This window comes from Theropithecus gelada, chromosome 14, assembly GCF_003255815.1.
Source record: "Theropithecus gelada isolate Dixy chromosome 14, Tgel_1.0, whole genome shotgun sequence".
NCBI classification, from domain to species: Eukaryota; Metazoa; Chordata; class Mammalia; order Primates; family Cercopithecidae; genus Theropithecus; species Theropithecus gelada.
The window spans coordinates 86,474,306-86,498,257 of record NC_037682.1 but is presented as its reverse complement, the minus strand read 5'-3'; the positions used below and the strand labels follow the sequence as shown (position 1 = coordinate 86,498,257).

General features: G+C 42.1%; 2 protein-coding genes across 3 annotated transcripts in view; both read right to left on the bottom strand.

Annotated features, from left to right (window-relative positions):
• PIWIL4 (piwi like RNA-mediated gene silencing 4) overlaps nt 1-2,481 on the bottom strand; it is a 48,770-nt gene extending 46,289 nt beyond the window's left edge. The window contains exons 1-2 of the mRNA XM_025355924.1: nt 2,184-2,481; nt 976-1,054 (exon numbers count right to left, since the gene is read on the bottom strand). Of these exons, the coding sequence (XP_025211709.1) occupies nt 976-1,054; nt 2,184-2,270 (166 nt within the window). The 5' untranslated portion in view covers nt 2,271-2,481. The remainder of the gene's footprint in view (nt 1-975; nt 1,055-2,183) is intronic.
• On the bottom strand, nt 1,025-22,443 carry FUT4 (fucosyltransferase 4). Of its 2 annotated transcripts, none has more exons than XM_025355926.1 (2): nt 20,054-22,443; nt 1,025-1,054 (listed from the first exon to the last, which is right to left on the bottom strand). In XM_025355926.1, exon 1 carries the CDS (start codon nt 21,741-21,743, stop codon nt 20,145-20,147), a length of 1,599 nt encoding a protein of 532 aa, XP_025211711.1. In that variant the 5' UTR covers nt 21,744-22,443; the 3' UTR covers nt 1,025-1,054; nt 20,054-20,144. The 2 variants fall into 2 exon arrangements, with proteins under 2 accessions (XP_025211711.1, XP_025211710.1); XM_025355925.1 differs by lacking the exon at nt 1,025-1,054 and adding an exon at nt 15,926-17,787 and having other exon boundaries at nt 17,842-22,443.
• Nucleotides 22,444-23,952: the final 1,509 nt, after the last annotated feature.

Sequence of the window (23,952 nt, the reverse complement as noted above, 5' to 3'; positions counted from 1 at the left end):
CTCCCAACCTTCCAAGCCTCCAATGTCTATTATTCCACACTCTATGTCCATGTGTACACATTATTAAGCTTCCACTGATAAGTAAGAACATGCAGTATTTGACTTTCTGTTTCTGAGTTATTTCAGTTAAGATAATGGCCGCCGCCCAGGGGCAGTGGCTCATACCTGTAATCCCAGCACTTTGGGAAGCCGAAGTGTGCAGATTGCCTGAGGTAGGGAGTTCAAGGCCAGCCTGACCAACATGGAGAAACCCCGTCTTTACTAAAAATACAAAATTAGCCAGGCGTCGTGGCATATGCCTGTAATCCCAGCTACTCAGGAGGCTGAGGCAGGGGAATCACTTGAACCCAGGAGGTGGGGGGTGCAGCGAGCCGAGATTGCACCATTGCACTCCAGCCTGGGCAACAAGAGCGAAACTCCAACTCAAAAAAAAAAAAAAGATAATGGCCTCCAATTCCATCCATGTTGCTGCAAGACATGCTTTCATTCTTTTTATGGCTGAGTAGTATTCTCTTATATATGTAAACCACATTTTCTTTATCTAATGCTTAAGTTGATTTTATATCTTTGCCATTATGAATAGTGCTGCAATAAACATACAAGTGCAGATAAATTTTGAATATAATGATTTATTTTCCTTTGGGTAGAAATCCAGCAGTGGGGTTGCTGGATCAAATGGTATTCCTATATAACACCATAAAGATTTTTAAAGTATTTTTTCAAAATTCTTCAGTGAATAGAAAGAAACAGAAACTGGCATCCTAATATCTGTGGAGTCCCATCTACCAAACGGTGTCAGGAAATTCAGCATGTGCTTCTATGTTAGAGTTCCAAAGGCACATGACAAAGGGTATCCTTCAAGGAAAGGAAATCGGGATGTGCAAGAGGTGGACCTACTGCTGTAAGGCTTGGCAGGGCTCCTCTTGCTCCATTCAGGTAGAATGGGACTAAATGAACACATTGAGTTGCACTTACCGTTCGTTGAAATCCTGCTTGTTCCCAGGAAGCCATTGCTAGAGGATGCTTCATTGTTACTAAGATCAATAGATGTAGGCTAAAATGGCAAAAAAAAAAAAAAAAAAAAAAAAAAAGGTTTTGTTCAGATTTACAATGGTAAGTCACAAATCAAAAAATTATCCTAAGAACAGTGTCAGGTCTTCAGATTACCATGAACTAGGCAAAGAAAATGTTAACAGGTAAAACCCTTGAGAGATGAGAAGAGAGTGCCTATTCCAGACAAGACGATAAAGACATACTGTAGTTTTCCTCACTCATCAAACGTTGGTTTTAGTACCAACTGTCGCCAGATACATATAGGTGGAGGTGTAAAGAAGCAGAGATGAGATTCTTGTGCCCAGGGAGCTCACCAGAGGGCATGCGGCACAGACGCACATGGACCTCATGCTTCCATAGCCCATGGACATAAAATGAACAGAGGCCCCAGGTCACCAGCTCAGATCATGATTCTGCCTGAATAAACTGGGCCAAAATAGGTTCACAAAAAAAGACCAAGAGAACAATTAGTAGGTTCTCTTTGCATAGTAACTACTTCTCTTTGTTCAAGAAGTTACTCTATCTTGGCTTGCTAAAAAATGAACAAAGTTCATGAGAATAAAGGCATAAGGACCACAAACTACTCATTTGAATACTTGCTCCAAATGCTAAGAATATGTAGTTGTATTAATAACATCACTCCAAAGTTGCTTATTGGCAGGTCAATCTAGTTGCTTAAATCCAGCAAGGAGCTTTCTCTATAGTGGTTGCTCAAGAACAGTAGTTTAATCTAAACCACATGTGTGACAGTATTTATTTTTATATACTAATTAGTCAGAAAAACTGCATTAGATTATATGCCGTGTAATGTTATGAAAGCACATCACTTTTTACCAGGCAATTTAAAACGAAATCATGAAATTAAAACTCAGAAAGAAAAAGAGAATGATATATTTGTCCCCAGTCTTCAGTCCTCTTTACTGGCTAATATACCTACATTAATATCTTAGACAAGATCCCTAGAAGGAAAAAACTGTTAAAAGAAACCTTGGAAAGACTCAAACTTGAGAGAAAAGATAATACGCTACTTCGTAACAGAGAGGAGGAGATACATGTAGAGGAAGGCATTGTTCAGGCTAGAGAGAGAGGTAGGAGAAAATGAAACCATGCGCAATAAGCATGCTACACACCAATGGCGAGGCTTGGGTGCGCCCCACTTCTGTGGCACTGGGGCTGCGGGCGATACCTCTGGCTTTCACTCGGGCCCTTCCACTCATGTTCTCTGTGAGCCCACAGTGGCCACAAGAGCTGCAATGTCTCAGTTAGGGTATGTTTTGTTTTGGCTACAGATGGCGAGGCTGTGACGGTGAAACTGCCTGCAGGCGGTGGATGTCCAGCATCCCCAACCTACGCAGGGGCTGGAAATGCGTGCGAGGCTCGTGCGTGGGTGGAGAAAGCACGCTGGGGCGTGGGGATTGGCGCGAGCACGTGGGCCTGTGCGGGACTTCCTTTTTCTTCCCATTACCTCCACCCCACCCCAAAATTTGGCATTATTCCCCTTTTCCATTTTTGCCAACCTTATGTGTATTGGGTGGCATCAAACAATAATTTTTTTTTCAGTTTGTATTTTCTGCTCACCAATGAGGGTAAGTACCTCTTCATACATGTGATATTTTTAGAGTTATCCAGTCTGCAAATTGCCTGTCGCATTCGTTTCCCATTTTTAAAACAGAGTGTCTCATCTTTGTGATTTGGAAGAAAACTTTTTTGAAAACTTTTTTAAAAACTTGCAAATATGCAAATATCTACTTCCAATCTATCACTTGTTAATTTTTACTATGAAATGCTTTAACCCAAATCCTAAATTTCGATGTTGCCAAATTCAGCCATTTTAAAATTTGTGCTTTTGGGATCTTTTTAAAAGAAAATTCCACCTGTCCTAAGTTTACAAGGACAAGGACTTTCTGTCATATTTTCTTTTTATTAACTTCGTAAGTTTACTGTTCACAGCAAGTATCTTCTATCCTTCAGGAATTTACACTCACACATATGTAAGTATACAATGTGAGTGAGATAGAAGTTCAACTTTATCTCCGTGTAGTGAGCCATTCTTCCTTGACATCATCTGTTAAATAGCACATACTTTCTCTAATAGTTTGTGAAGCCACCTCCAGCAAATGACAGATTCCCATGTATAAATAGATCTAGTCTGTGCCTTCCATTTCTGCACCAAGACTTTAACACTATGTATCACTATTTCTTTGTATTATTCATAGAATCTGGTGGGATAAGTCTTTGCCCTTTGATCATTTTTTCCAACTGGTTTATTTATTCACAAACTTTATTCTTCCATATACATTTTAAAATAAGTTCGTCAAGTTTCTTTAAATATCTTGCTTAAATTTCAGTAGCATTGTATCCAATATATAAATCAATTTAGGAAGAACTTACATTTTTACAACGTTAGATTTCTCCGTTTACTAAAGTCCTTCTTTGTATCTTTTAATAGAGTTTAATTTTTTTTGTAAAAGTCTCATGTACTGAGTTAACTTTTGAAAATTTCATAGTTCTTATTACTATTGTGAACTATCTCTTCTTGTCATGTTTCATACTTGGTAATTATTAGTGTAGACACGTGATACTGGTTTTTGTAAAGTTGATATTGTTTATCAAGCTTGCTGAATTCCTCAGTTCTTAGAGCTTTTCTTTTGATTTAATTGAATTTGTAGGTAGATAATCATATCATCTACTAATGATAATTTTATCTCATCCCTTCTTATTCTTTTTCTTTTTATTTGTTTTTCTTGTCTCATCATGTTGCTCAGATTTTTCAGTACAATGTTGAAGGTTACTATGGTAGTTGGAATTCTTGTTTTCTTTCTGATTTTAAAGAGACTGAAATGTCTCCATTTTGTTTGATGTTTGCTGTAAATATCTAGTTTATAGTCCTTATCATCTTAAGAAAGCTTTCTTCTATTCCTACTTTTCAAAGATTATTTTAATTATAAATGTGCATAGAATTTTATTAGATACTACCCTGGGTTTGTTGAAAAGCTTGTGCTGAAGTTATAAGGGCACATGTACAGGCTGTTCATCAGAGTATTCTTTGGAGTGGCAGGTAGTTGCAGGCAGCTTATGTGCCCAGCAGAAGGGCAACAGGTAGGTAAAATGTGGTAGACACATGAAGTGGATTACTAGGCTAACATTCAGGAATAATGACCTAAAAATATATTTAGCAACATGGATAGATAGATCTTAAATACATTGTATTGAATAAAGGAAAAGCTTAAAAAAGATTGAGATCTATACAATGATAAAATATTACATTAATTTTTAAAACATTAGGGACACCTGTGTAAGGGATATGTACTAATTTTTTAAGTAAACGTATGTATCCAAGAACAGACACAATAGATTAAGTACTTATATAAGGAAATAAAACAGGAATGTGAATGGGGCAGAGAAAGAGAGAGCAGAAGACAGTACAATATAATATAGAATTTGCACAGACCCATGAGAATCATATAAAATGAATCAAAGAATATGATTAATTCAACTTTCTATTCTTGGGGACTGAAGATTTAATAAATATAATAGCTAATGTTTATTGAATACCTACAGTATGCCAGGCATTATTGCCCCAGTTTTATAGATTAGGAAATTAAAGCTTAGGCAAACTAAGTGACTTGCCCAAGGCCCTACATTATGTGGCATACCTGGGATCCCAATTCAAGTCTGTCAACCTGTAAAGCTCACACTGTATCCACTCATCTCCTACTCTCTTCCCTCCAAGAAGGGGATCTGCCTTACTTTAGATGCAGCTTTTACTAGAGGAAAAAGCCCAAAGCCTGTGTGTTATGCCCTGTTCTGCCATTCTATTTATTCTCCATCAGAATACCCTTTCACCAGGTTCTCTTGGAACATATTAACCCTGACTGCTGGCAAGTGCAAGAGATAATGATGGTCTTGGGCAGAGATGGCCAGCCTTGGACTTGGTTCAGTGAAGCTACTCTACTGAATAATAATAGATTTCTTTGAAAATGGAAGAGTCTGAAAATTGTGAGTGTTCATAAACTGCTGTGTTACAAAGGAGGGGCAGATGGAAAACACAATGTGGACAAGAAATCTACTTCTGAAAATCTGTGCTTTGTTTCTGAATGTAAGAATAGTCTCTAGCCCATGTTTTCCAAATTTACCACCTCCTGATACCACATTCCTTTTCATGTGACCTGCATTGATGTGGTAACATGACAGAGTGACAAGAAAGGCTAAGAATACACGAGACCTTTGAATGGTCAGATCCCTTCAATTTTCCAAATACTAATGTGTTATAAAATCAGAAATATTGATGATTTCTAATCATTGTCTGCATTTTTCAACTTTCCTCTATGATTACTATAATAACCGACACACAAATCAGTCACATTGTGCCTTCCACATAGGCTTTTTAAAATGCACGTGTACTTTCCCTGTGGAGGTGATAGATGCAGGAGGAAGATAAGTGGGGGTCCCCAGAGAACCTCTGACTCATCTGCACACTGGGAGAATGGGGTTGAAGCCGCAGCAAGTTGGAACCAACCACTTGCAATGGGGAGGAGCCTGGGCTCAGTTCCTATGTGTGGCCTGGAATGAATCTGTGAGGTCGGGGCCTCTCGATTTGCTGAAAGTTTTTATTTATTTATTTATTTATTTATTTATTTATTTATTTATTTTTATTTTTATTTTTTCTTTCTTTCTTTTTTATTATTATTATACTTTAAGTTCTAGGGTACATGTGCATAACGTGCAGGTTTGTTACATATGTATACTTGTGCCATGTTGCTGTGCTGCACCCATCAACTCGTCAGCACCCATCAACTCGTCCTTTACATCAGGTATAACTCCCAATGCAATCCCTCCCCCCTCCCCCCTTCCCCCTCCCCATGATAGGCCCCGGTGTGTGATGTTCCCCTTCCTGAGTCCAAGTGATCTCATTGTTCAGTTCTCACCTATGAGTGAGAACATGCGGTGTTTGGTTTTCTGTTCTTGTGATAGTTTGCTAAGAATGATGGTTTCCAGCTGCATCCATGTCCCTACACAGGACACAAACTCATCCTTTTTTATGGCTGCATAGTATTCCATGGTGTAGATGTGCCACATTTTCTTAATCCAGTCTGTCACTGATGGACATTTGGGTTGATTCCAAGTCTTTGCTATTGTGAATAGTGCTGCAATAAACATATGTGTGCATGTGTCTTTATAGCAGCATGATAATGCTGAAAGTTTTTTTTCCTTCTCGCCCAATAAACTGTTTCCTCACCCTTCAATGTGTCTGCATGCCTAACTGGTCATGTGACAAGAACTCGGTTTTAGCTGAACTAAGGAGCAAAGTTCTCCATCAGTAGGGAGGCGGTATGCTAAGATTACAGGTATGCATGGCTTTAAAGTCAGGCAGACCAGAGTTTGTATCCCAACTCCATTGCTTACTAGCTTTCTCACCCAAGGAAATTTACGTAATCTCATTTAGCCTCAGTTTCTTTGATTATAAAGTGAGGATAGTGACCCTAGGATTCCTCAGCCTCAGCAGTATTCACATTTTGGGCTGGAAAATTCTCTGTTGTGGAAGGCTGTCCTATGCCTTGCAGAATGTTTAGCAGTATCTCTCGCCTCGACTCACTAAATGGTAATAGCACTCCCTCTAATTGTAACAGCCAAACATGTCTCTAGACATGGCTCACTGTACCCTGGAGGGCAAGTCACTCCTGGTTGAGAATCGCTGAGATATGTCTACCCCAAGAATTATTTTGAGGATTAAATGAGATAATAATAATGATGTTTGTATAGCATTTGCCACACAATAAAAATTGCGTTATTTATTATTATTATCGTGTGTAGTGAACAAATTTTATTAAAATGAGTTCAATACAATTTTTGCAGTGTCATTCTTTCGAACTTGCGTCAGATCACTCCATGTGCGTGTATTGCACATGGATACTGCTAGTCATAGGTGCCTCTTGTCTCATGCCACCCTTCCTTCACATTTTCCTCAGTCCACCTTTCAACTCCAGCCATTGCTATGGCAATCAGCTGCACACAGTGTAATCTGAGAGCATCACACCTCAACTGAATCCCATATCTCTCAGTTCTGTCCAGGGCTTCTCTGCTACAGCAGGACACCCACTCAGCCATACTGACACAGAAGCAAACTTCAAGTTAACACCTTCATGGGGCAACCTGTGGCCAAAAGGGGTGGGAGAATGTGGATAAATCCTCCCTCTTCCATCCACTGGGCAGACAATTCTGCGGTGCATTCTTTGGCCTCACAGAGGGTCCCCAGTAAGGTCAAGTACCAGATGCCACAGAAGTGATGAGTTTGATAATGCATCCTTGGGTTGAATTTTTCACCCTCCCTTATTTCACTCTTCCCAGGCCCTCTCTCCTGTTCCTTGCAGTCACTTACCAAAATAAATCACCCACTTGCAAGCCCTTATCTCAGGTTTATTTGGGAAGAAACTTAAGCTAACATAGTTCAGTATGAGAATATGGTATTCATTCTAAAACAGATTCCATGCCTGCTGTGGAATACTGTAAATGGTAATGGTTCCAAGCATTAGTATCTAAATGTCCAAGCATTAGTGTCTACATTTTATCAATGAGGAGTTCACAGTTCAAACACTTGCCTAACCTCATCCTGCAAGTCAGCTGTAAAAATTAGTTTTTCAGTTATTCAGTCTCATCTGGGGCTGTAACTTAATTTTTTCAATGATTTTTTATTAGGTAGACCCTACCTAATAATAAATGATTTTTTATTAGGTAGATCATGTATAAGTATAGGCCTGTTCACATCAGCTAATTTATTTGACAATGCCCATGGTTCCTGCTAACACAGAATTAATTCCTCAGGCACAGGTGTAGGTGGTTGAACATCTGTAGAATTAGTGCATCAACGTGTTACCTTCGTTGGGCCTTCTTTTAATAATACTGGATTAATTTTGAACTGTTTCATTCTTTTAACTTTTTATTTTGAAAGATATCACATTTATAGAAAAGTTGCAAGGATAACTCAAAGAATGCCCATAAACCTTTTACCAAGATTCACCAATTAACATTTTGCTATATTTGCCTTATTATTTTTTCTTTGTATGTGTGTATGTGTGTATATACATACATTTTTTTTTTTTCTGGTCCATTTTGCAAAGAAGTTGACATCATGACCTTTGACTCTTAAATAGTTTAGTGTGCACAGCAGGTCTTTGAATAATGTTGCTTCGTTCAATGTCATTTCCTTATAATGTTGATGAAAAAAAAATCTATTTTCAGCCACGGCCCCTGGAGTGTGCCTATTCTTCCCATGTCTACATGAGTTTTATCTGGGTACTCCAATTGCCTCCCACATCCCAAAGCTGTGCGTGTTAGGTTCATTGGCATGTCTACAAGGTCCAAGTCTAAGTGAATGTTGGTGTGGACGTGAGTGTTCCCTGCAATGGAATGGAGTGTTGTTCAGGAAGGGTTCCTGCCTTGCACCCTGAGCTGCTGGGATAGGCTCCAGCCACCCATGACCCTAAACTGGAAAATGTGGGTAAATAATTATCTTACTTGTTTTTATTCATCTTTCTTAAATGTATGTATAGCTCACATTTCAATGTTTAACATTAGAAGTGTTTTGAGCCTGTGTTTAGAAGTTTGGTGATATCTTTGTGACCAGAAGTAAGCCCTAGGAACTTCACTCTTGTTTACATCAATTAGCCTACGGTAAAATTGCTTTCATAATACATTGTTTGGCTTAAAGTCGAAGTTTCCAAGAATCTACTGACAACGTTGAGGACTTACTGTATTTCTTAAGAGTAAGAATATTTTTTCATTCCCTTATACAACCACAGTACAATCATCTAAATCGGGAGATTTAAAATGGGTAAATACTACTGATTAAACTATAGTCCATAGTTAAATTTTGCTAAATGTCCTCAAAAAAAGCAATTTTTTTTTTCTGGCCCAGAATATGGTTAGGTCAGAATAATGCATTGCATTTAGTTGTCATGTTTTTTTACTCTTCTTGAATCTGTAACATGAACAGTCTTGCTTGCTTTTTTAAAACAAATTGTGAGAAATATATTATCGATATGTTCAGAGAAAGAAAAATTCACATTAAGCATTAGATGTTAAACTGCTTAAACATTGTAATGGAAATCTTTCCAAAATGCTTCATCTGCTTGCTTGTCCCATTGTGCTCCAGAAAGGATTTATTTCTATACATACAAGATAAAATAGGAGGAAATGGTTACAAGAGAGAGCTTTTCTATTCCCTAGTTCTTCCCCTAGTTTGCTCTCCATTAAGTTTGCACTTCCTCACACAAGTACTCTTTGCCTAAGAAAATCCATCCACCTCCAACAGGAATTCCCATTACAATGACCCAATGGTGTAATTTTGACCTTCCTCAGCCCTAAGCACTTTCCTTTGTGAGCTCTTTCTTCCATTACAGGAAAAAATTCTCTCTCTCTCTCTCTTTTTTTTTTTTTTTTTTAATAGATGGAGTCTCACTCTTGCTGCCCAGGCTGGAGTGCAGTGGCATGATCTTGGCTCACTGCAACCTCTGCCTCCCGGGTTCAAGCGATTCTCCTGCCTCAGCCTCCCAAGTAGCTGGGACTACAGGCATGTGCCACCATGCCCAGCTAATTTTTGTATTTTTAGTAGAGATGAGGTTTCACCATGTTTGCCAGGATGGTCTCAAACTCCCGACCTCAGGTGATCCGCCCACCTTGGCATCCCAAAGTGCTGGGATTACAGGCATGAGCCAGCATGCCCGGCTGAATTTTTTCTCTTTCGATTTTAAAAGAAATTAAAACATTTTCATGGGCCCCCAAAAGCACTGTGGGCCCTATGCCCTTGCTTATGGTGCCCAACAGATAACACTGGTCTTGCCCTCACCCCCATATGCATTCTGCAAACTAAGTGATTAGATGTAGAGGCACACTCAGTGAATGCAGCAATCAAGTCAGGGATGGCCACTGGTTCCCAGGCCCTACAGAAGCGTGCAGAAGGTGGGGTGAGGGAGGATCCCTGGCCCTCTAATGTCAATGGCCAGGGTAGACCTGAGTCCTTTGCAGTAGTCCCTTCTGTGTGAGCTGCAGGCATGTCCACTTACTCTGTTTAATTATGGAATCTGTTAGAGCAGTGCATGCATCTCTGCCAAGGACAGGTAACATATAGAGGTGGGTTGGGAGCAGGACCGCCTACACTCATACTGGGAAAGGAAATATTTCCTCAATTAGCAAAGCTCTTCCCTCTTTCCCCCAAGTCAGTACTTCCCCCCTTATTGTGTGGAGTTGTATTTGGTGCCTTTCCAGCTCCAGCTTGGGGCCTACCAGGATAAACAAAGAAGTTAGATTCTCTCAACATTGGCTGCTTATTTTGTTACCCCAAGAAAGGGCTCCCAATTTATGACTCAGTTAAAACTTTTGATTTTCTCAGCGCTGGGTGATTGGAATGGAGGGGTATCTTTCATTAGCAACTCTGTAAATAAGGGAGCATTACCAAGAGTAACAAACAGGCCTAAGATCTACAAAGTTCAGAGTTGTTGACCTCAGTCTGAAAAATTGGAAACAGTAAGCCTTCTGTTAACCACTGAGCTCAACCCCACTAATTCCCTTACTGAACTCATACCTCAAATAACAATGACCCCAATCCGCACTATTGTCAGACTTCATGGCCAGTCAAGTCTTCCCACGTGGAATATGAAAGCTGAGATTTCTTGAGGTAATAAAATTCAAATTTGGTAAAATCCTAATTGGTTCAGACCCTGTTTAGGCCTAATACTATGGTAACATTCACTAGGCAAAGAGAAGGGGACATTGGGGCTTAGTCATTGAGGGAGAATGTCCTGAGTTGGCGGGTGAGGGGAGTCATGAGTGACTCAGCTCCAACAGGACTGCTCTATTCTAATCTGTTTCATATATTGGAATTCTACATAAAATTTTGTCTGAAAATTAGATTCTGCTCTTTTAAAAAAGAAGTTTGAAAGCCACCAATGTAGTCTTTTTTCTTACTTTTATTCCGGAAACTACCTAAGCAATCCTAAACAGAAGCTTAAATATTTAGAATGTTGATCTTTCATCCACCTAATCTCAGGGTGGTTCACAGGGAAAACCAGTAGCCTTGGAGTCCAAGACATGTAGAATCAGCCTTAGCTGTGCAGTGAGGAGCCATGTGATATGAAGTGAGTAGCTCTGCCTCTCAGTTGTCTATAACAAGAGGATTATAAAACTTAGCTCAACAGGGGGTATTGTGAGTGTAAAATGGGATAATGTAAGTAGGGAAGTACTCAACTTAGATAGCCATATTGCAGCTTCAATAGAATTCACCTTCTCTGAGCTGCCCTCTTCCTACTTAGGTCAACCTCATGTACTCTCCCTGTTAAAGGAACTTCTTTCCTACCCCATGGTACAAAACTCACTTTCTTTTATTTGGGCCCCAGCAAAGATAAAAGATGCTGTTACCAGAAAGGGGTACCAATCCAGACCCCAAGAGAGGGTTCTTGGATCTCGCACAAGAAAGAATTCGAGGCAATTCCATAAAGTAAAATGAAAGCAAGTTTATTAAGAAAATAAAGGAATAAAAAAATGGCCACTTCATAGGCAGAGCAGCAGCATGGGCTGCTGGTTGCCCTTTTTTATGGCTTTTTCTTGATTATATGCTAAACAAGGGGTAGATTATTCATGCTTCCCCTTTTTAGACCATAAGGATAACTTCCTGATGTTGCCTCTGCATTTGTAAACTGTCATAGTGCTAATGGGAGTGTAGCAGTGAGGACAACGTGAGGTCACTCTTATCACCGTCTTGGTCTTGGTGGGTTTTAGCCAGCTTCTTTACTGCAACTTGTTCTATCAGCAAGGTCTTTATGACCTGTATCTTGTGCTGACCTCCTATCTTATTCTGTGACTTAGAATACCTAACTTACTGGGAATGCAGCACAGCAGGTCTCAGGCTTACTTTACCCAGCCCCATTCAAGATGTTGTTGCTGTGGTTCAAACGGACAATGCTGCATATCATTCTGAACAATGAGTCCTCATATGCTATAGAAAATTATTTAGTTAGTTACTTGTTTATTTTCTCTTTCCTTCAGAAGGTTCCACCACGAGGACTTGAGCCTTGCCTGAGTGTTCACTGTTTTATCCCCAGCAACTAGAACAGTGCCAAGCAACTTGGCAAAATATGTGTTGAATGATTAAAGATGCTTGAAGACCATGAGAAAATTCCCCTTAGCTTTTTCTTCTCTGGTTTATATTGTCTCATCACTTCACATGTTTCCATAAAGAACCTTTATTCCAGCTCCTTAATCATGTTTCTCAAATGACTGAACAACTTTGGCAATTAAGAAAGCAGAATACTACTTAAAGTAGGACAAAATTGTTTACTCTCACACATCATGATACCTAGAAATAAGTTTAATCCTTCTTCCTTAATTCAACTTGTTTACTGTCTAGGGTCTAGGCACCAGACTGTTATATTTAACAAATAAAGTGAGATATTATATTCATGGTATCAAGAGAATGCAAGTGGAATTTTAAGCAGGATGGCAGGATTGCCAAAGTTGATGTCTAAATAATTGTAGTTAATGGTATATGCTACATGCTTATAGAATTACTGGATAATAAAGGACATTGACAAATCTTTAAAGAAGAAACCTAGTAGAGCACATCTAATTTTCCAAAATGCTATATAACACTTTAGATTATTTTAGTATAAAACAAGGAAAAATAAGTTTAAGACTTTATTAGTCATGCTAGATGAATGCTGGCAAAATAAAGTGCTTTCAAACAGAGCAAGGAAGATGTAATGAGTAAGACATTCATTTCTTTTGGCTTCAAAAGGAGTTCGTTAAGATTCATGGAAAGCATAAATATAATGTAGAAAAGTATAAAAAGAAGAAACATTTTAAATGGCATTTGAATTACTAAGAATTTTATGTTTAATTATGTATGGGGCATGATAAATAGATACTCACTTAAAACTTCAGAAAATACTGCCATCCAAGGGTTTATTGTGCTCTGAAAACTCAAATAGATACATAGCCCAGTGGAAATCCGGGAGAACTTTGTAGTCCATCTCTCTGATTTGCTTTACAGACTGAGAATCAGAAAGCAAAGTTATCTGTGCTACTATGAGTTAATCACCTTTACATCATACCAGTCCTTTTCAATAAATGAATAATATTATTTCATGCCAAGATTTCTGCCTGTCATTTGTGTGGGATAATCTAGTCTAACCTTCCTAACCTCCCTAATGTGCTGTCTTGACATCTAGGATAGCACCACACAAAGCTATTGGCACATTGGCCAGTTCAGTCTCCTGATTAAGAGTATCCCAAACAGGAGTAGCATTTAATCTATTCCTATTGAACTAACAATGACATTCTTGTTAGAAAAACTACTAAAACTAGAAAACTAGAAAAACTACTTTAAAATTCATATGGAACCAAAAAGAGCCAGAATAGACAAGGCAATCCTAAGCAAAAAGAACAAAGCTGGAGGCATCACACTACCCAATTTCAAACTATACTACAGGGCTATAGTAACGAAAACAGCATGGTACTGCTACAAAAACAGACACATAGACCAATGGAACAGAATAGAAAGCCCAGAAATAGGGACACACTCCTACGACTATCTGATCTTTGACAAAGCTGACAAAAACAAGCAATAGAGAAAGGACTCCCTGTTCAATAAATGGTGCTGGAATAACTGCAGGCCATATGCATAAAATTGAAACTGGACCCCTTCTTCATACGCTATGCAAAAATTAACTCAAGATAGATTGAAGACACTGAGACCTCACAAGCCTCTTGGTAAGCCAGTGCTAGAGATGTGCCCCATATATAGATAAGAAACATTATGTATCTATCTATCTACATACATACATATATATATATATCTTATAGATAAGAAAACTCAAATTCAGAGACATTGAGAAACATGTCCACATAAGAAGTTAAAGATCAGTGAGACATACATAAACTGGGACATGGTGGCAAACATCACAGTTACTGCAAAACTTAGACTTAATGAAAGAGTATGATAGTGAAAGAACACAGATTTGGAGTCAAATAGACCTGTTAGAATCCTGGTTCAGTTACTATCTGCATGATTGTCCATGATTAACATGTTTGATTCTCAGTTTTCTTATCTCTAAAATTGGGATAATGCCTGCATTATCTATTGCTGCATAACAAACAAACCCTAAAACAACAAACATCTATTATCTCATAAATTCCTCGGGTTGGGAATCCTGGTGCGGCCTAGCTGGGGGCCTCTAGCTCAAGGTCTCTCACTGAGATTACAGTTAGGATGTCAGCCTCATCTGAAGGCTCACTTTGGGGACAATCATTTCCAAACTGACTTGTGTGGTTGTGGTTGGCAGGACTCAGTTTTTGTTTTTGTTTTTTGTTTTGTTTTGTTTTGTTTTGAGACAGAGTCTTGCTCTATCACCCAGGCTGGACTGCTATGGCGTGATCTCGGCTCACTACAACCTCTGCCTCCCGGGTTCAAGCAATTCTCCTGCTTCAGCCTCCCGAGTAGCTAGGACTACAGGCATGTGCCACCACGCCCGGCTAATTTTTTTGTATTTTTTTTAGTAGAGACTGGGTTTCACCATGTTAGCCAGGATGGTCTCGATCTCCTGACCTTGTGATCCGCCCACCTCAGCCTCCCAAAGTGCTGGGATTACAGGCGTGAGTCACCGTTCCTGGCCTTCTATTCTTTAAAACAGTAAATTGGTGATTATGACAATATAACAAAGTAGATTTCTTTAAAAGTGAATATTGAATACAGATAAAATACACTGTCTAGGAAGGAAAAAATGGCCATGAATGTGAATTTTCCAAGATGAAAAAAAGGACTTTCATTCAAGTTCAAGAATCTGTTGTCATGAATCAATCATGTCAGTTCTATATTTCTGCTAAAATGTTAGGTGATTTCTTGCTAAGTTTCTGACTTTCCCTGTCAGTGAGTTCAGACTTCTTGATTTCACTCCCCATCTGCTGACAGATGCTGTGTTTCGAGCTGGAGCAAAGGTTTCTTTTCAGCATTGTGGCAGAGAGTGGTGGATTTTAACCCATTTCTTCATTCCTGCTGCATGTGTTTCTCCTTTGTCCTGCCACTCTTGTCGTTTAACCCTTATCTTTCCTCTACTTTTCTCGTTTCCTAGCCTCTCCCTTTCTTCTATCTGATCTTCTTTCTCTTCACTTTGTACTTTTACCCCCACCCCCATCTTTCTTTTTCTCTTCACTCCCCATCTATATTCACCACCTGCTCTATTTTATAATGCACTTTTCTTTTTACTCATTCATTATTGAGTCCTTGTTTCTTGCCAGTCCTGCTTCAGCTGGTCGTCATCATTTTTCAAAGTCTGTGCTTAAAAGAACGTGTCAGAATGTGTGTGCGTGCGTGCATGTGTGTGTGGTGTTGGAGGAGGGCAGGTAGGAAAGAAGAGACAATAGTTAGTGTTTATTACCACTTCATATTTTCCTATTTCAATAATTTGAGCATTGGCTGTTAAGAAGAAAGCTTGCCTCCCCTTCTGTCTGCCCATCATCATGTTCCCAGTTCTGATCCCCCTCTTTTTAAAATGGCATTAATTTATGGCATTTAGAGCTAGAGACAATACATGGAGGGCATCACATCAGAGCACTTAGTAAAATAAACTGGACTGAGAGAAAGGAGTATACTACTTATGCCCTTGGAGATGATTCCTCAGAATAAAGTGGAAAAGACAGGCAAGAAAGAACAAGAGGACAAGCTAAATTGGACTTGGTGCAACAGGGAAGAGGCAAAGCCATCACATTCCAATTACCACTCTAGAATTAGTGAACTTACAGAAACTGCTCCAAGCCAAGAAATATCCCACGGGTGAGCACTGAACACACTAGTGCACGGAGGATATACATTATAAACAAGGAGTCATTTTCCATCTCATTATTTTAATCAGTTTGTCAAAAAATCTGAACATGTGTACATAAACATTTGATTTGTTAAAATAATCTGTAGCATAGAAATCCCTGAGACACTTTCAAAAATGACATCTTGACATGTATTCAATGCAAGTATTCACCAAACTAAATACCAAGGACTTGGCTCCTTTCCCTGATATCTGAGGCATATAATGCTTTAAAAAAATACATAGTATACTATATATGTAATTTACATCTTTGAAGCTAAATCATATTTTCTTTCTCTGATTCCTGGTTTTCTACCAGTTTACTGCTCCTGCATATTGTCAGTTCCAGACTGTAAGGAAGCCACATTGGAAAGCAGATTAGCACTTTCAACCTTAGGATGCCAGTTAGTAGAATGACAGCAAGTGGAACTAGGAGGTCCCAAGAGATGATTTTGTCTAACCCATTCATTTTGCAGTTCAGGTGACAGAGGCTCAAAGGGGTTGTGATTTGCACAAGCATGGCTGGTTCTGCCACTGCTACTGTAATCTTATGCACGTCCTTCAGTGGGCCTGGACCTTGGCTCCTTCCCTGGTAAAATGGACTGATGGTAATCACAGCGAATATTTTCCAGGTGCTTCCTACATGCCAGGCACTATCCTGAATACTTCAAGTGTCTAATCTATCCTCTCAACACCTCCATAAATTATATATGCAAAGTGTGAAATATTTACTCTCTGGAAAAACGTTTGCCAATCCCTGGTTTAGATCCTTGAAAATGTAGAACATCTTATAATTATATAGCACTTTACAATATACAAAGCATGTTGGCATACATCATCAATCTTTGTTTTGTAGGGGGATGGGCATTCATGCATTATAAAGGAGAAAGCTGAAACTCAAAGAGTTTAAATAACTTGCTTCATCAAGGCCACAGAGTCACATACCCAGGTTCTGACTCCAAACTGCACGATCTTGACATGAAACCCCCCTCTCTCCCCTGAATTACTGCTAGGGAAAGACTTGGAAACTGGAAGGAACTTGTGAATACTGAAAGCAAGTCAGACTGTCTCCTGATATAAATGTCATTCCAGGTGTATTCATGTAATTAGAGTCATCAAGCACTAAAAATACTAAATTTGTCATAAATTTGAGGGAAAAGCCTTAAAGTAGGATATGACAATCATAGGAAAGGCATTCTGAAATACATACAGTGCACTGATATGCATTTTTCTTAAGGTATGTTAGAGCTGAACCTACTCAATTTAATATATGCAAAATAAAATGAGCAATTGCCACATTTATCTTACTCTCTGATGAGATTAGTGTTAACACATTTTTCCATATTAACAACGTGTATGTGAGTAAAAATGCAATGGCTGGGCACGCTGGCTCACACCTGTAATCCCAGCACTTTGAGAGGCTGAGGCAGGCAGATCACAAGGTCAAGAGTTTAAGACCAGCCTGCCCAACATGGTGAAACTCAGTCTCTACTAAAAATACAAAAAATTGGCTGGGCGTGGTGGCGAGTGCCTGTAGTCTCAGCTGCTCGGGAGGCTGAGGCAAGAGAATCGCTTGAACCCAGGAGGCGGAGGTTGCAGTGAGCCGAGATCATGCCACTGCACTCCAGCCGGGGTGACAGTGAGAGACTCCGTCTCAAAAATAAATAAATTTAAAAAATGCAATTATACCTTCCTCATGCTAAATATTCCATAAATAATATGGTTAGTTCTAAATGGACTTAATACTAAAAAAATTGGTAAAATAAATGATACTAATTTAACTATAGAGCTTGACAAAAACAAACAAACAAAATATATTCAAAGAAAGCCTGGGTGCTTCTTCCTAGTTTGCAAGTCCAGCTTAATCTAAATGGTAATCATGATTCTTGAAATATGGCTTAGCTTTAGGGACTCATTTAAAATACATGATATGAGGCACCATCCTTTTTATTTTAGATTTATTGTACAACATACCTTGAGATATAATTTTAGACCTATAAATGGTAAGAGGATATCCTCAAATCAATGCAAGCAAAGAAGGAAGATATAAAATCATCAGTTGGGTGCCTGCTATTTTAGGTACTTTCACTTCCTAAAGTGCTCAAAATGAGCTTGTGAAGTATTTTCCTCAGTCATTTTACAGATGAGGAAGCTGAGGCTCAGGGCTACTACGAATTTACCCAATGTCACATAGCTGGAATTCAAATCTAAACTACATTACCTTCAAAACCTGAACTCCTTCCCACTGCCCCATGTAGAATCCCAGGAATATCAAGATCACTGACTGTTATCTCTTAAAAACTCATTTTAAGAACTGAACTTTTATCTTTATTCGGTGGCTGGCACTTTGTGATTGTAATTCTGCCCTCACTATAAAACTTCAATGGGGACATTTTCTCCAAAGCTTTTCATTTCTCCTCTCAAGAAAGTGAACTGAAGCACCTAGATTTAAGTGAATTTTTCAAGTATGTCTGCAAAAACATGTACAGAGAGGTAAAACTTGCTTTTTGATTCAGTTAATTGCACTAATCAAATGCAAAATGACTATTTACAGCAGAACTCTGTATAAAACTAGTTAATCTTGACCCTATCCACAATAATTAGTCACTGAGGGTCCTTATTCTAATAAGTGGAGGAGAAAACTCCCATTATTTCAGGCTTTAAGTCAACTAGCTTTCTCATATTGATTTATGGTATCATTAAGACTGTCACAGTAATCAAACAGGTTCTGCCAATTGTTTTATCAGTCACGTTTACTTTTTGGAAGTGACAGATAATAAGCGCCCTAAAGAGAAGGACTTTGCCTTGTATAATTCTCTGTCTTCCCTAGGGCCTCAAGCTCAGTGTTTGGCACAGAGTAGTTATGTAGTGGCACCTGCTGAATATGCTGCTTACTCAGTAACTTTGTCAAATCAATGCACGTATGTTCAAGATTGGTTCCACAGCACAGTCCCAAGGGCACTGGAAATGTGAGGATATGCTATACCACTACGTTGACTACGAGGGGAACCTGCTGGCACCAGGGAGAAGTGCAGATTTAGCCTTTAACAAGAGACAACAGTAAGTTAATAGTAGGCACTAATGTAGCTCCGAGGATCTAAACATTTAACTAAAAACTGACAGAGATAAAACTGCCACTAACAGACATCATGAAACTTTTTTTTCTTTTGTATGATTGCATAATGTAGTGCAATACCTTTCATTGTTCTGCAGAGGGTAATGCCAGCACTCCTGCAGGACTGGCATTACAGTTTAAATTTCAGGTCCAGTAAAGACATGAAATAAATAATTGTGTGGAACTGACACTGTGGCTTCCTTCTCTTCTGTCTGTAAACACAGACTGGTTTTCTGGGAAGAGAGAAGAAGGTTGCTTCTGCTTTATTTTCACATCTGTAATTTTAATATGCCTTTAAAAAATCCAGGTTATGGAAAAACAGAAAGACAGAAGAAACATTAGGAGATGCTTATTCACATTGTAAAGGGATAAATTCTCCATAGGGTTTCATTAAATACTGAACTCCCCTAAGTCAGTGAATTTGGGATTTGATTTAAATGCAGCTTTTCAGGAATACATTTCTTATGTAAAGTGAGGTGCACCCATGTATTCATCTTAACTCTCCTCCAAGGACAATCCTGCTTCCATTCACAGGACGGGAACAGATAGTACTTATTAAAGAAGTCAGCGGCCCCTCTTGGACGGCTCTCCTCACCTTTCTCAGGAGCCAAGGCTGTGAGGAATCCAAACAACAAAGACCCACCTGCAGCCACAGTCCTTCCACTCTCCACCAACAAGGCTCCTTCTACAACCAGAAATTTGCTTCACCTCGGTCCAGAAAAATGTGAATCGGGAACAGTGTGTATGAGATTTGGAGGCTGCACGGGCCACAAATCCAGCCTATGGCAGACGGGGAAATTCAGAGAAACCGCCTCAACGGCTTCTCGCAGCTAAGCTATTTCATTTCTGCACTGGTTACAAGGTGAAGAGCCCCCCCTTCATCCCTAAACAATGATGATCATCAACAGCAAAGGGGGCCCAATTGCTAGCTGTGCAAAAAATATGGAAACCGGGCCCCCATCTCTGTGCCGAGTAACATTCATTGGTAAAATCGCCTTTTTCCCATAGAGCAAAAATAGGTGTTTGAAGAACTTACTCCCACGATTCGGCAGTCAAGGAGATGCACAGTAGAGGACCAAAAGGTAACAACTTGGCCTCCCCTGGGTCACTTCCAGGGGAGGGCGGCTTCACCGCTCAAACCAGCTGGCCAAGTTGCGTATGCTCTTGGGCCGGTCCCCAGCCCTCTGGACAGCCTGGCAGACCCGGCACCAAGGCTCGTCCCAGAAGGAGGTGATGTGGACAGCGTACCTCCGGCGCCAGTGGAAGTAGCGGCGATAGACTGCGGGGTTGCGGTCTAGGAAAAGCAGGTACGAGGCCAGGGAGGAGGCACTTGGGAAGTCGTCCACATGGATGAAGGCGCCGCGGGGCATGAAGCGCTCATAGTTGGCACGGTCGGGGCCCAGCACCACCGGCACTGCCCCAGCGAGCAACGAGTTGCGCCAGAGCTTCTCGGTGATATAATCCAGGTGCTGCGAGTTCTCGAAAGCCAGGTAGAACTTGTAGCGGGCCACTGTGTGCAGGAGCCCAATTTCGGGCACCGGCTGCCCGGGCCCGCCCCGGCCGAACACGTCCACGGCCACGTGTTGGCTCAGCTGGTGGTAGTAGCGAACCCGGGCCTGGTGCTCGTCCCAGTGGCTCACCACCCATGCCACCAGCCCCTGTTTCCGGGACAGTGGCGGGGCCAGGCCTGACGGCTGGTCGCCGGGGTGGCTCCTGGGGTAGAGGTAGCCATAAGGCACGAAGATGTCCGAGTCTGCCCTGTAGGAGAGCGTCCAGTTGAAGAGGTTACTTGCCAGGCTTCGCAGCCCTGGGGAGTGCGAGGGCGACTCGAAGTTCATCCAAACCCAGCGCTGGCCTGGGGGCCTGGGGCTGGAGGTCGCCAGGGCTTCTGCCGCCGCCGCTCCCTCCTCGTCGTCCAACACTCGCAGTTCCACCTCCTCGGCACTGCGCGCCTGGACGCCCCACGGCGGGGGCCAGTCGGGGGGTCCCTTCACAAGGTCGCGGTGGTGGAAAAGCACGGCCTGAGCCTCTCCGTAGGACGCGCGGTCGGTGAGTAGGCGGCAGCCGCTAATGTTGAAGCGCAGCCGGCAGTCGGGGGGCGGCCTCGCGACGTTGCCGCGCCCCCCGAAGGGCTCCCACCACAGCAGCACGCCCACCGGTCGCGGCGGGGTTGGCGACGCCCAGGGCAGAGGCGGCAGCTGCCCCCAGCAGGCATAGGTGATCAGCGCCGTACACGTCAAGCCGGCGGCCGCCAGCGCCCAGACGGTCCATGGCAGCCGCCGGCCTCGGCGCCACCCGCGCCGCCCGCCCGCCGCCGCCGCCGCCGCCGGTGAACCCCACGGCGCCCCCATGGCGAGAACGGGCTGAGCTGCCTCCGCTCGCCACGCGTCCGTAGGCGTGGAGGAGCGGCACCGGCTCTCATGCTGCAGCTGCGACTCCAGCCGTCGCTGTAGCTCGCCGCTGACCCGGGAATGGAAGGGGGCGGTCCCGGAATCCAAAGGCCGCAGGCCCAGCCCTGCTCCTCCCAAGTGCCGGGCGGGGCGAGCCGCCAGGGCAAGGTGAGCTGGCCGGGACGCCCAACCGGGCGCCGCCCGTCCCTTCCCTCCACTGCGCCCGGGGCCCAGCCAGCCCGACCAGGCCCCGGGAGCCTCCTGCGGCGCCTCCGCCCACTCCTTCTCCCAGCCCGCGCCCGAGGGCTCCCGGGCCGCGCCCCACAGGCGCCTCATCCACTACTCCTATTCTCTCTCAGTTGATCTGCTTTCCCTCTGCGCGCGCCCACCGCCCTGCGCCTCGCTCACGGTGGCCCGAACCCTCGCCTTCCAGAGGGAAGGCCCGGTTCATCCCTGGGAAGGTACAGGGGGCTCAAGACCTTCCAAAGCAGCTGCCGCGCAGGAGCAGAAGCTGGAACAGACGGAAGGCGGACCCGGCGCCGCAGGACGGAGAATCCGCGTCGGCTTCCTGCCGTTGGGCCTAGCCACCCTCCAGCGACGCCCGCCGGAGGGAAGGTTTGAGGGAGGGAGGGAGTCCAGAGGCCGGTTGAACGTACGAGCAGAGGCTCGGCCACCGCGTCCGTGGCCAGGACCTCGTGGCCCGCTGAGATGGGCGGATTGTGGAGGCAGCCCCCAGCGGCACGGCCTTCAGAGTCTGTGCATTTCGTGAAACTTGTTTTCAATGTGAGTGCTCCTAAGAACATTCCCTTTGCCTGCCAGCCTAGTAAGGGATAGAACAAAATGTTTTCTTAGCAATCAAAACATGTTCTTTCCTTTGGTTCCCTAACAAATAGGTTTGACTTACCGGCTCATAGTAGTATTGCTTGTACCAAGACGCACAGGACTCATAAACCAAAGATGAAGATGTGGCCCCCCGAGGCCCTTGTCGTCAAGGAATTTATTGTCCGTTCAGTGAGATGAATGAATGAACATCACTATTAATGTTACCAAGCACTTAAACAATGTCTGCACCCATGAAAGTTATGTAAAATACTTTGGATGATAAAATGATGACGAAGATAAATATTCGAGCACCCAAGTTAAGGGTATGAAGGCAGTATTGCACTGGCCTCTTCTACTTTATTAGTGAGGCGACACTGGAGACATCTACGTCTACTGTCACTTGAGACATTTTTTACCTACCGGTTGAATTTGAATTTCTGGGTTTTGGCTTTGGTTTATGATATTCAACTTTTATTCAGGGGATTTCCAAATAGATCAGAGGCGGGGCTGCTGACCTAAGGAGAGGAGGCAGTTTTGAGAGAAGTTTTAGTAGATCACAACTGTGCATCAGTGGAGTCCCACTGATATTAGGGGAGAAATGGACAGTGCTGGGAATGGGGCAATCCTGCCAGGTGTTTTTGATGTTATGCCTACAGAAAATAAATTTGGGTTAGCCATATGAATTTATTACTAAGAATGTTTTCATTAAAAATCAATTATAGGCCGGGCGCGGTGTCTCACGCCTATAATCCCAGCACCTTGGGAGGCCGAGGCGGGAGGATCCCGAGGTCAGGAGATCGAGACCATCCTCGCTAACACGGTGAAACCCCGTCTCTACCAAAAATACAAAAAATTAGCCGGATGTGGTGGTGGGCGCCTGTAGTCCCAGCTACTCGGGAAGCTGAGGCAGGAAAATGACGTCAACCCCGGAAGCGGAGCTTGCAGTGAGCTGAGATCGCGCCACTGCACTCCAGCAGCCTGGGCAACAAAGTGAGACTCCGTCTCAAAAAAAGAAAACAAACAAACAAAAAAATCAAGTATACAGCATAAAAGCTTCTATAAAAGTGGCTTCAAGTGGCTCTTTCTGCAGGGCCACAGCCTCAGTTTGGAGGCTAGATGGAGGGTGTTAGGTGTTCTGGCTAGGGCCATCGACCTAGTGACGTTTCCTCCTACACAGTAAAACCTTTCATAATGCTTCGGGGTTTTTTTTTGTTTGTTTGAAAAACAGAAATTAGAAATCAAATATTTTATTTGAAATTAGACATTTCAGTGAGTTTTCCACTCTTACTTTTAATTAAAAGAAAAAGCTATAAATGCACAAATAACTTGTTTCAACCAAATAAAGGAAAAAGTGTATTGGCTTCTCTTTTTATGCAATTCAGGAATCCAGCCATTTACTCATGTTCTTCTCCCACTTCAGTTAAATAAGACATTACAGATAGAGCCTAACATTTTGTCTGGCACTTGGCCGGTAGGCATTTGGGAAATATTACCCTGCTTGATTGCTTCCTTCCTCCACTCCCGATTTTCTCTTAAGCCTCTGAATGTTCCAAGTAAGCCATCTTTTTACCTGAAGAATGCCCGAGGTCTCGTGCATATCAATTTTCTTTGTGCCCTCTTACCTCGGTAGGGTTGAGACCACAAACTTTCCCTACTGTACCCTTATTTGGTGTGGGAGGAGCGGATACTAGGCAGTAAGGTGTGGCTGCATCAATGGAAACCA